This window comes from Musa acuminata, chromosome BXJ1-5 (assembly GCF_036884655.1).
Source record: "Musa acuminata AAA Group cultivar baxijiao chromosome BXJ1-5, Cavendish_Baxijiao_AAA, whole genome shotgun sequence".
Taxonomy (NCBI): domain Eukaryota; kingdom Viridiplantae; phylum Streptophyta; class Magnoliopsida; order Zingiberales; family Musaceae; genus Musa; species Musa acuminata.
Window position 1 is genome coordinate 6,859,485 of NC_088331.1, and position 11,450 is coordinate 6,870,934.

At 45.8% G+C, this 11,450-nt stretch overlaps 2 protein-coding genes and 2 pseudogenes across 3 annotated transcripts; all 4 read right to left on the reverse strand.

Moving 5' to 3' along the window:
• Positions 1 to 709: 709 nt before the first annotated feature.
• Positions 710 to 3,517, reverse strand: LOC135675202 (protein PLASTID MOVEMENT IMPAIRED 1-RELATED 1-like; annotated as a pseudogene).
• Positions 3,518 to 3,599: 82 nt separating this feature from the next.
• LOC135675203 (protein PLASTID MOVEMENT IMPAIRED 1-RELATED 1-like) lies at positions 3,600 to 4,905 on the reverse strand (annotated as a pseudogene).
• A 175-nt stretch (positions 4,906 to 5,080) lies between these two features.
• On the reverse strand, positions 5,081 to 7,457 carry LOC135673418 (WRKY transcription factor 72A-like). Of its 2 annotated transcripts, none has more exons than XM_065182387.1 (5): positions 7,302 to 7,457; positions 7,015 to 7,098; positions 6,273 to 6,797; positions 6,075 to 6,188; positions 5,081 to 5,978 (listed from the first exon to the last, which is right to left on the reverse strand). In XM_065182387.1, the coding sequence occupies exons 1-5, from the start codon at positions 7,377 to 7,379 to the stop codon at positions 5,190 to 5,192; spliced, it is 1,590 nt and encodes a 529-aa protein (XP_065038459.1). In that variant the 5' UTR covers positions 7,380 to 7,457; the 3' UTR covers positions 5,081 to 5,189. The 2 variants fall into 2 exon arrangements, with proteins under 2 accessions (XP_065038459.1, XP_065038460.1); XM_065182388.1 differs by having other exon boundaries at positions 7,298 to 7,438.
• Positions 7,458 to 9,783: 2,326 nt separating this feature from the next.
• Positions 9,784 to 11,131, reverse strand: LOC135673423 (protein RESTRICTED TEV MOVEMENT 2-like). Its single transcript, XM_065182393.1, has 2 exons — positions 10,954 to 11,131; positions 9,784 to 10,750 (listed from the first exon to the last, which is right to left on the reverse strand). Exons 1-2 carry the CDS (start codon positions 11,060 to 11,062, stop codon positions 9,975 to 9,977), a joined length of 885 nt encoding a protein of 294 aa, XP_065038465.1. The 5' UTR covers positions 11,063 to 11,131; the 3' UTR covers positions 9,784 to 9,974.
• Between the last annotated feature and the right edge of the window lie 319 nt (positions 11,132 to 11,450).

An 11,450-nucleotide genomic window follows, 5' to 3' on the forward strand; every position in this document is an offset into this window, starting at 1 on the left:
ACATGTAACAGAGTTCGGCTCGTGGTTCGCGAGCAATTATTCTGGTTCTGCTCGGCACCAGGACGTGGCTGCGTCGGATACCTCGATTGTGATTGGAGCGAAAGTGGGTCCCGCTCTGAGTTGTGATTGGCCGCTTAGCCAATGAGACGCGAGGGCGTAAAGGCGTTGTCGCACGTGGCTCCGACCAACACGGAGCCCGAAACGCGACAGTAGAAAATGTAACCGAAGCGTTTTTGTCGCGATACCCGATGCGTGCGCCGAGTGGCATGTGTTAGATGAAACATCGACCTCTTGATCTCGATCGAACGGATGAGATGTCGGAATTCCAGATCATGATAAAAGACATCAATTGCAATGAATATATCATAATTATTAAGGGGCAGTATACACAATCATGAGGCCAATATTTCGAACATTATGTAATACTCGAATGAATTTTTTTTCGCTACAACAAAACCATGATGTTAGAAATGCCAATATGACCTCAATTGGTTTATCTGATGGAAGCAACATTCCAAAAGGACATAGTTATGAACTAAAAGAAAAAAGTAATGCTAGGAAAAGTCAGCAATGGATCAGGAAAGATAGCAAAATCTAGCAATACTTGGTAAGAAGTACACTCCAGATATCTTATCATCCATAGCAGAAAAAGGTCTGAACAATTATAATAAATCGAGAAACAAGTAAATACATTCTCAAGAGGCAAAAGTTTTAATTTTCAATTTTGATGTATAAAAATGACACCCTCTGAATGATCAATTTACATGGAGACAAAACAGTGTATATCTATTTGTTGAAATATGCTTGATAACAAACATAACATGAGTATTAACATTTGTTTGAACAAGTGTATGCGCAAAGTGAACCTCATCAACAAAATATAACACCTACACCCGATGGGTGGCTGCACTATTAAGCTGCAGTAGCTGAACATTGAATGTGATGCACCTATGCAACTCAACAATGCCCACCCGACAAAGGCTTATGAACAAAACACTCATATAACATAGATTTAACATGTGCTGTGTACTGGGGAAGATGATATCAGGGTTCCTTATATGAGGGTTCAGAGCTGCAAGCTCTCTCCATTTGGCCCCACTGTCATGAATACGTGAAGAAATGCTCCAAAGAGTATCTCCTGGCTGAACTTTGGCACTCATTTCTTTAGAAGGTTTTGCAACGGTCCTCGACTTCATAAATGGATGCTTATTGCTCTTACCGATTCCAGTAGCAAGCAACCACCTAGAACCAGATTGCTGCTGCTTGGGATTACCCGGGACATTTATCTTGCTAGATTCAGTCTTTAGACCCGCAACATGTACCTCAGTGATTTTAAACTGACGGATGACCTCTTCTTCATGATTCTCCGCCTTAGCTGATGGTTTGCTTTCAGTCTCAACCTCATCTTCTTGTTCACTATTTCCTTTTGCTGAAACAGTGCTGTATATTTTTGGTTTTGGTGGAACAAAAACCCGCTCAACTTGAATTAAAGCAAGCAAGCAAGCTTTGGTGTGGCAATTGGCTCATAGTTTGTAAGGGATTCTGGAGTTGTACCATCAGAGTAACTGTGAAGTTGTTCCCCAACAATCCCCACTTCCTACCGGATCTTTTTCCACCTCTCGTGTCTCTTTTCCCCTCAACAAATCAACTCCATCGAATCAGCATGATGGGCTGCCAGAATCTTTGATGTTTGATCATTGATGTGATCATCCTCATCAATTATGCCTGAATCAAGCTTCATCCACTCATCTAGTGTTATAGACCAACCCATCAAGCCATCAATGTCATCCCCACTGTCTTTAATGGCCAGAAGTTGTAATCCCTGTGCCCACCAAACCCGGAGACCAGCTATCTTTAGCTACATTTCCTTCCAATGATGAAATTTTCCCCATAGACTGGGGGATGATGTTTATAGGTCCTTCTTCATCAGAAATGCATGTCTGTATGCTCAACCCCTCCGATTGATAGGGCTTCAATATTATCCATTGCCATTGCAGTCATATCCTCCAGTGAAACATATTCAGAGCTCATTTCTCCACTGCTGGAGCAAGCTAGAGTCATTCCTTTACTTTTCTCCCTCCTCCCATCGACATTCTGAGAAGCACCCATCCCCCTGGGGCATAATTATTTTCTATCAAGTCATGCCTATATAAGAATTGGAGAAGAATTTAGTATGGCATCAGAAGACTCTTAACACAAATAAACCTACAACAAAAACTAAATTTGAAGATAACCACATAACAAAATTCCCAGACCTTTCACAAGAATCCAGAGCTGTTGCAGAATCCCAGGCTATCCGTTGCGAAGTTTTCCCAGTGAGATCTTCCAGAGGCATCAACTTGCTTGCTTGCCTCGTTAGTTTTTCAATGCCCACAGAAGCTAATTGCTGCAATATCTCCATAATACCAGAATCCATTTCTGCAGGAACCACACTGAGGCCAGAAACCTGCATGATCAAAGTCCCATTGTTCTTTGCATCTCTGAAAAGTGATGGGTTCATGGATCGCAAGAAGCCTCCATCTTTTGTCTGAACAATTGGACCCAAGCCCTCAACAAGGGCTGGCAACTCAAGTGGCTCCTCCAGTGAACAATTGGACCCGACCCAGGTTAATGGGACTACCAAATCCACCCCTTCTGTCAGTTGGAGAGCAATGAAAGGCCGTCTCATTCAAGCCCCACTCATCAATCAAAGCATCTGTTTCTGCATCTTCCAGCATTTTAGCCCTGGATTTGATGTTCAGTGTTGATTCTATCTTTTGAAGCTTTGTTTCAGCTTCTTGAACTATTAACGAAAGATCAAGACCATCTGAACGGTCATCCCAACAGGACTGCATCTCCTCCATTCCATTGTCAAGAGACTCAAGAGTCAAGACCAAAGAGATCATCACATGAAGCCAATGATTCCTTCTCGAACTGCTTCCATAATTGTTCCCTCAGTAAAACTGGGTCACTGTCGGAACTCAATCCAAAAAGGCTGTCCTCTTTGCCAAGCATGCTTAAGAACTCGCTGGCCACAGATTCTGTAACATCAACTAAACTACGGGACATGCTCTTCAAGCTTGCCATCTTGTGATTAGACTTGATGGCCTCATGACTTAGTTGCTTGCTCAGTTTGCCTGGGATATCTGGAGACTCAAATTCCTCTGATTCAAGAGTCGAGAGGCTAAGGAATATAGAATCTGGGTCTTCCATCTTGTGGATTAGAAATGTAATGCTGAGTTTCTTGTGCAACTGGTTCACCTGTCAAGAATGCAACCTCTTGCAGATTATGGCTCTCATGCTGAGCTTTATCTGCAGCTGATTCATCAGGCTTCATATATGATCCTTCTTCTTTCATTGCCTCACCTCCCTCGTCACCATCCGCATACTCCATCTTCTCAAGCTCAGTTCTCGTTTTGCACATCTGATCCTCTAATGCAATCTCTACCACGTTTCCAATCACCATGAATCCAGGCTCATCGCATTCTCGTTCATCACTTCTTTTGACTAGCTCCGGCGAGATACAAGGATTCAGCATATGTGACTCCTCAGTTCCTTCCCAGACCTGCGACTCTTCTTCGGGTCCTTCCGGGGGCACTGATAATGCACGAGGTTGCAACTCAGTCGATTGCTCCTGTTCCAATCATAAACTCAAACTCTGGTTTTGCATCGACATCCAAAGTACAAAGTTCCTTTGACGCATCAGACTTATCCGGTTCCATTTCCTTCACAAAATTAACCAAAACTAAGACCTCACGATGCACCTTAACATCCTTCAACAACCGGCACCGGTCCTGATGTTGAAGCTGGCTTTCCGCATGAGACATTGAGCCCGCCAATAATAATAAGTCAAGACCTGCTTCGGAGACCTTCCTCTCTCGGGCGCCGGAATCCACATAATTGTTCCCAACCAGTGAGAAACCGAAGCCGACATTACGCGAAGCGTCCCTTGCCCTCCCCGACAGCCGGTAGGTCGTGCTCCACTTGCCGAACGCCTTCTCCTCGTTGTCGCGCCCCTCGAGGGTGGCCGGAAGCACGCGTGTGAGGTCCGCTAGGTGGCGCCCAAGGTCCACCCCAGGGACGCCGCCCGCAAGGGCCGGGTGGATCAGGAAGTGCCGTGCATTGTACTTGGCCGTGCCGCCCGGTCCGGTAGGTGCCCCGTGGACAGAGCAGCGGTAGGTGAGGGTCTCCCCGAACTGGGCGGCGCCGTGGAGGACGTGGATGGGACGGGTGGCGACGGCGGCGGAGGTGGGATCGGTGGTCCGACGCCAGTGCACGGAGATTGTGGCGCCGGTGAGGGCCGAAGGGAGACCCTCGATGGAGTGAACGTGGAGGGAGAAGCAGCAGTCGGTGCGGAGGTGACCGCCGATGTGCGAGAGGGCCTCTTAGATTGGGTTCCATCGCCAAAGGGACGATGACCGGGCCTTCTTCTTATCCTTCTGCTTGTCGTAGGAAGGGGGCCTTCCGGTGGGACCAGACGGCGGAGATGGAGCGGCGATCGTCGGAGGAGGGGACGCGGCGAGGGGGGCGCTTGCGGTTGGGGCAGAGGGCTTCGGTCCCGTGGAGGAAGCGAGCGTTGGCGAGGTGATCGCTTTCGAAGCGAGCAGCGGCCCGGGGTTTGCCCTTGCCTATCATCGGGCCCCTGTTTGGAGCTACAAGAAGGGTTGGAGATGGAAGATGGCTGATGGATTCCACCCACCAAATCCAGTTTTAGGGGAGTTGGGTTTCCTCCGGTTCTTCCTTTTCTCGTTTGAGACTTCAGAGAGACGGCGTGAAAGGGACCAAATTAAGGCCAAGGCGTTAGGCGTTTGATTCTTATTGGTTATTTTGTTTGCTTAACAAGTTGTTGAACATGGGTAACTCTACCCACAGCCTTCGTGAGGTGAGGCAGCGACGGCCCCGCACGGTGCCACGTGACCCCTCCATTATCCCCAATCATAAGGAAGGTGAGCCATCGGGTGCGAACACAACCAGTGGAAAAAGTAATGCCGTCGGTGTGTCGAACTATCGACAGCCGCTGGATACGAATTCCTGCTCTAAGATTCGTGCGCCGTCCATTGGGATATGTTGTGCGGAATATGATGCTTCATGTTGCACTACCTGAGGAAGAGTAGCTTTCTCTAAGATTTCTCTCTACAAAATGTCAATACATGCTGTATAATTGCTTCGTATATAAAACACAAATAGAAATCTTCGGCTAAAGATCGGTTTCACTGTGTCTGGTTTGCATTCGAAGAGTTCAATATCGTCAAGGAGCTTGCTGTGCAACCATTTGAGATGGCGGCAGCTGCATGCGTTGGAGGTGAGGCTAATTGTTCTTGGCGTTGCGGATCGTAGATCGAACCTTCTCTGGCACCTTGAGCTCCACGAGCTCCGCCGATGTACGATGTTACGGCAGCTGCTAATGCAGATTGGAAGCTCGGGTGGGATGTAATCGCCCCAGCAATCATGTCTGTCAGTGAACGTTGGCTCGGAATGGATGGAGCTGAGCTACTCATCTTGGGTAGATAGGAGAGGTTAAAGGTGTCTTGAGGTTGCCTTCCGAGGAATAGCGACGCTGTGTTGCTCTTGCCGTAAGGCTGAACTCCATAGCTTTGGTGTATATTGCTCCAGGATGTTGGTAGCTTGCTGGACTCGGAGGTGGAGAAGCTGAGGCCTGATGAGTACCGTGAGATCGAGGGGAAGTTTGATGGGAACCTGAGTTGGGGTGTTGATGATGATGCAGTGAGATCCAATGTGATCGTAGGGTGGGAAGTCGAGGAGTAGAAAGATGGACTGGGAGAGCAGAACTGCCACGGCATCGAATTATTTGACGTGCCAATGCTTCCTCCATGGATGTCGGAAGTAATGGAGGTGGAGGAGGTGGAACCGGACATGAGCATGCCTGCAGCCGCCGACGTGGTTGAAGCCATGGCTGTGGCAGAGATGGGCAATGGGTGGTTGTGTGTTCCTTCGTAGGTGCTGATCAGTATGGACAAGTCCTCAACACATCTTTGCACCTGAGAAAGAAAGGAAAAGCTTTATCGAGGAAACGAAAGCTTTATATTCATATGAATCAACATGTTTCCTCGCCGGTAATGGAGGGGGGGAGTTACCTGCTTCCTCACAGGGCAACCTGGTGCGACAGTGCACCGATAGTATGCTCGTGGACATGGATTTCCTTTGGCTACCTTCTGCCCGTATTTCCTCCAATGGCATCCATCACTCATCTGCAAATGAATGTAAATCCATTTGATTAACCAATCGTGGATTAACTCAGCTTTGTGTTGAAACACAAGCATGCAAATGCTTACTGTCGGGGCATCACATCTTGCTCTTACTGAAACCCTAGCTCTCTTGAGAGTGTGTTGGGGTGACACTTCCTCGTCTTCATTTCGGGGCATCTGTGTTCTTCTGCTGGGCGGCCATGGCTCCCCGGATCCTTCGTTCTTTGGCTCCTCAGAGCTGTCATGATCTGCATCGAGATCTGGTAGAGGTTTGCCTGATTGTCTGCTAATAGGAGCTTCCATTTTGCGCTCTAACCCGAGAGAGAGACCTTCCTCGAGTTTATCATGCCTGCAGCAGTCACTGCATGTGTTCTTTGCCTTCTCTTCTCTTCCGAGCCTGCTTTCCCTCGTTCCAAGACTCAGAGAAACAAGTTCAGATTCTTCAGCGTCAGAATCGAGAGGCTCCTTCACTTCTTCCTTCTTGCCGATTCCGAAGTAGTGCATTTGAGTGGGGTGGGAGTTTGTCACGCTTCGGGCAAGGAATTCTTTCAGTCCCTCGCTTTCTGCTCCAACCCCACCTATCTTCACCATAGTGGATTCCATATGGTCCTCCTGTAATCATGATATTGTTTGCAGATAAGCTGATGAGTAATTCTGATACATATGTATAGAGAAATTTATTTGGATCAATGAATTAAAACTCTTCTTCTTGTTGGTTTCACGCAAAATATTTTCACAAGATTTTGATCTTGATAAATCTAATTTTGGTGGACTACAACTTCATGTCTTGTTTGCCTTCAAAGACCAAAAACTTGATAGCCAGTTTTACCTGACTGCTACTATTTGGATCCTCCTTACTGGGAGAAGATGGCTTTGATGACTCCCTACTGCAGATCTGAGCTTCCACACCCAACTGCAAGAACATAATCTTACATGCATAAACGAAAAGATAGAATAATTCGAAGAAAGATCAATCGATTGATCTGAAATTGCAAATTATGAAGAACATCAATCGATTCTTATTCGAAAGATCACGAGGAAGAAAGAAAAGAAAGCCTACAGCGCACATAGTAGCACAAGAAACCAACAACAGAGAAAGAAGAGGCCCTGACCTACATCTTCGGTTTCTTGGTCCCTTCTGCCACCAACACCTTCAACCTTCATCTTCTCAACCACCGCAGCCCTGCTCAACATGACTCCTCTCGGAAGAGACGAAAGCTCCACCTTCTTCCTCCTCGTTCGCAGAAGCTCTCCCCTTTTGCCGTTTTGTCATTGCGGAATCCTCCTCCTCATATAGAGAGGCAAAGCCTGCTATTTTTGACTTGGACATGGAGTTGTAAGCCGTTGTCCTTATCTCTTCTAGCTATAGCTAGGCCACATTGTCAACAGCCCAAGTACAGTGCAGGAAGCGGAAAAATACAAAGGATTTCAACGTGCCTGTCATCACGCGCGGTGCTTACTGCTTACAGCCGCAGTCGCTGGTCCCCTTCGTTGAACTTTCTCCATGACGTCCCAATACTAATTCTCACATGGCATTGGCAAGCCTGCGTTCAAACACATCCCTGTCTTGGAATTCCGGCAGATGGGTGCAGTCTTGTTTTCTTTCTCTGCTACCTGCGTGTTTCCTGAATCCTCAAAGGTTTGTTTTATGGTTCAAAGTATCATTTGCTGTGATCCAAGTTCAATGCACCCGAGCTTCATGAATGCTTTCACGGAGGCCACTTGATCTTGGCTTCACTGCTATAAATTACAAGTTGCTACGTACGATGGAGTGTCTTTATGTTTCTGCAACTAATGTCTTCATGAACATGAACTCAAGGATATTCCTACTCTTCATTTCTTACCTTCTTATTATCTCAGGCACATGAATTTACATCTTGTTTCCCATTTTTTGTTTTTGGTCAGTACAGGTCAGTGTTCTTAAACTTGAAGGGAAGGAAAACATAAGATTATTATGGTCAACAGAGAGAAATATACAGATCATATGGCCGTAGCTATTAATCCTCTATGTATCAGTTTGTCAAAATAATTGTATGACTTCTCCAATAGAGAGTATCCTACCCCAAGCGTTGAAACTTGGCAATGGTTGGCCGACTTGGTTGGAGATTCCATTCCACACTCCAGTTGAATTTTTCTACTTTGACAATGCAATCCCATCACACATATTTGCATACCAAATTCTGAAGGTTTTCAACGCTTACCAATGTCAGCCTTCTTTTTCTGAATTCTGTACTCTTAGCTGGTGTGTCATTTTAAGATGTTCCTCGTTCCTCTGCACCGAATGCATCCATCTTTGTTCTTTCTCGCAAGCTATCGAGTTAGAAGTCAACGGTGTGTTCTCTGCATGCGTCCAAATATTCATGAATATTATAAATGGTTTCTTCTCGATATAAGTCACCCGTTGGCTTGGCTTTATCTAATGCTTGAACGAGTTGATAGATTCGTCAGATAGCTTTCTTCTACACTGCACGAATCATCCACGAAACTCCTTTACGTGATGATCCCCACCTGCGTCACGCACTTCTCATGGCCAATTCCTAATCCGAGCTCTCCTATCCTGCTCTGACTCAAAGGCATCAGTTATTACTAGTGGATACGGCTAAACTATAGATAGCTTGTACTCTACACAAGTGACTTGGCGTTTCCATTAACAAAGCAAAGATGAGCTGAGCTGATACGCAAGGCAAAGACAAATACATGAAAGGTCAACGGAAATATTACTAAAATAGAGTATAAGAAATTTTCTTATATTTAAAAAAGTCAACTTCTTGCGAGGCACTAATTACCGGTTGTATCAGTTGACTTGGATTTTGTATCTTATGTTTACCTGTTTCTTTAGTAACAATCTTCATTGACTTTGTGATTATTTAAGATATTAAAACAAGAACTGGGGAAAAAAGAAAAGAAAAGCTAGTAATTAGATGGCTTAGAAAGGAAGTTGGTAGTCCAATTAGTAATTTGTAGACCCATACTTTCTCCACAATCATCAAGTGTTATGTTTTGAGTGCAACATGTGATATGGAAGGTTCAATAAATTCAGCTGGTCCCAGACAAATTTAAAGTGGGAGAAGCCAGTAGTCATAGGTTGACTTTGATAAGATTAATTTTAATGGATTGTGTATATGTGTGTATAAACAATATAAATATAACAAAGACATGACAACATACATAAATAACTAATTTACTTGCATGATTTGGCTTGTAAATGGATATTTTGGGATGGACTTATGACCCATAGTGGCTACTGTGTCCACATTCAATATGACCTTTTCTAACTTTACAGTTCTGTGACATGTGATCCAACAAAGTCAAAGAGTGTACTGCATTGGATGAACACATTGGCTCAGATAAGGACATATGCCTCTCTGTTCCAATACAATGGGCTAGCCATCACATCAAAATTAGGTCAACATAACATGATACTACAGTAAGTCATGTTGTTTAATTGTAGTCAAGAACTATATATCATCTCAGAGGACATCAAAATAGACAATTCAAGAGGAAAGTCCTCTCAGAGTTAGCTAACCAATTAGTATGAATGATTGTTGCCATATCCAATTATGTGACATATGTGAGCAACACTTGCAAGTCCAACCTCTAAACCAAATATATATTATTTGTTTTATTTTCTTGGCCATTGTGAGGGAATACAAGAGCTGTGAGTGCTCAGTTCTTTTTACCCTCCATCGAAAGCAGTGAAGTATAATGTATCTTCACCGCTTGACAAGCAATTAGTGGAAGTTTATTGAAGAAGAGAGTACATATGACCGCTCATGGATGCTCTCCTCATCATCTGCTGCTTGACCTCAGCTTCTGTGCCACATAGAAGCCGACGGAGAAGCCTACAGCTGCTGCAGCAATGACGTTCCTGTGCTTGTTGAAGCTCTCCACCAACCTGTCCACCGTTGCGTTGTCGAACCACTCTTCCATCTCCTCGATTCTGTTCTTCCAAGTCACACCTCGATCCTTCTTCCTTCCGATCTTTGGGTCCTCTCCTCTCAGGAAAGCTTCTTCGGCCTTGGCCTTTGGACTCTTTGCCTTCTCCAATCGGTCGTCTTCTTCCTCTTTCCTACCACAACCCTCTGGTTTTTGTGTTGGGAAGCTCACGGGAGATGATTCCCATCGCCTGTAATTGTCTTCCTCTTTCCTATCACCTCCCACTGGTTTCCTCTTCGGCGAGTGTCTTTCCTTGACCCTATCGCCTTCTGTTGTTGGCTTCTCGTGACCGCTCCGTGGCATCTCTTTGGGGATGGGCGCCGCTTCCTTCTTCGTCTTTCGACTCTCCGGCTTCTCTTGCAGGATCAGCTCTTCCTCTTTCTTCGTGTCTTCAGACGAGACGGCCAACTGAGTTGATTCTCTTTCTTGTATCGGCTTCTTTGGCATGACAAGGCTGAGCCAGCCCTGCTCGAACTTGGCATGCACCTTTTCCGTGTCTGCATCTTCAGGAACATGGAAATCCTTCTCCACACGCGCGACAATGGCCTCACCCAGAGGCCTCCTACCCCTCACCGTCAGCTTCCTGGAGTTGTCGTCAACCTGGACCTTAATCTCGTCCGCCCTAAACCCTTAGGTTTCCATGCAGAAGGACGTATCAGAGATATGGATGGTCAATGTGCACGGAAAAGCACTTCCAAATAAACTAATAGTGAAACAACAGGAAGCATTGGCTATATTGGGATCGAGGAGAATGTCAATGATCAAATCAAGAGCATGCTTTTGAATGACGAATGAAGAAAGCAAGATCAATAATCTACGTGGATCAAAATACCCGGAAGATGCATGCGGAGGATATGATTATGAGCGGTTTCGATCCGCTGGGTGGGTGGCTGCAGATCGTACTCAACCATCTGCCTCGGCGGCCCCCTCGAGCTATCCATGGAGATTATTCTGAGAGCTGAATCCGTCGGTGTTCTCCGCCACTTTCTCCGGCATCGTTCTATCTTTTATAGTGGCACGTCTCTCCCGCTGGTTGCATCGAGTGAGGGTCATTCCAAACCTCTCCTTGTCTTCTCTTACATGCAAGGGAAAGGAGAATGCTTCCTTGAGCTCGTAAAGGATGCCTTTTCGATGATCCGCTACGAGTTCGCTACTTGACCCACGCGAATCTTTTCTTCTTTGCGAAAGATGCCTTCTCGCTCTCCCCAGCTCCCCTGCAACCGTGTGGGTTTGCTTGGGCGAGAAGGGGAGACGAAGTATCAGTACCTTCAATGAATCGGGAGAAAACATGCTATAGTGAATAGAATTAATCTACAATATGGTGTTCCT

What these genes read in the sequence shown, in the direction of transcription:
- LOC135673418 (XM_065182387.1), bottom strand. Translation starts at nt 7,379, where the DNA reads ATGTTGAGCAGGGCTGCGGTGGTTGAGAAGATGAAGGTTGAAGGTGTT. An exon ending in GGGACCAAGAAACCGAAGAT is followed by an intron (nt 7,099 to 7,301) that starts GTAGGTCAGGGC and finishes ATGTTCTTGCAG; the next exon opens with TTGGGTGTGGAAGCTCAGAT. An exon ending in CAAGATGTGATGCCCCGACA is followed by an intron (nt 6,189 to 6,272) that starts GTAAGCATTTGC and finishes ATTCATTTGCAG; the next exon opens with ATGAGTGATGGATGCCATTG.
- LOC135673423 (XM_065182393.1), bottom strand. Translation starts at nt 11,062, where the DNA reads ATGGATAGCTCGAGGGGGCCGCCGAGGCAGATGGTTGAGTACGATCTG. An exon ending in CCTCCGCATGCATCTTCCGG is followed by an intron (nt 10,751 to 10,953) that starts GTATTTTGATCC and finishes TGGAAACCTAAG; the next exon opens with GGTTTAGGGCGGACGAGATT.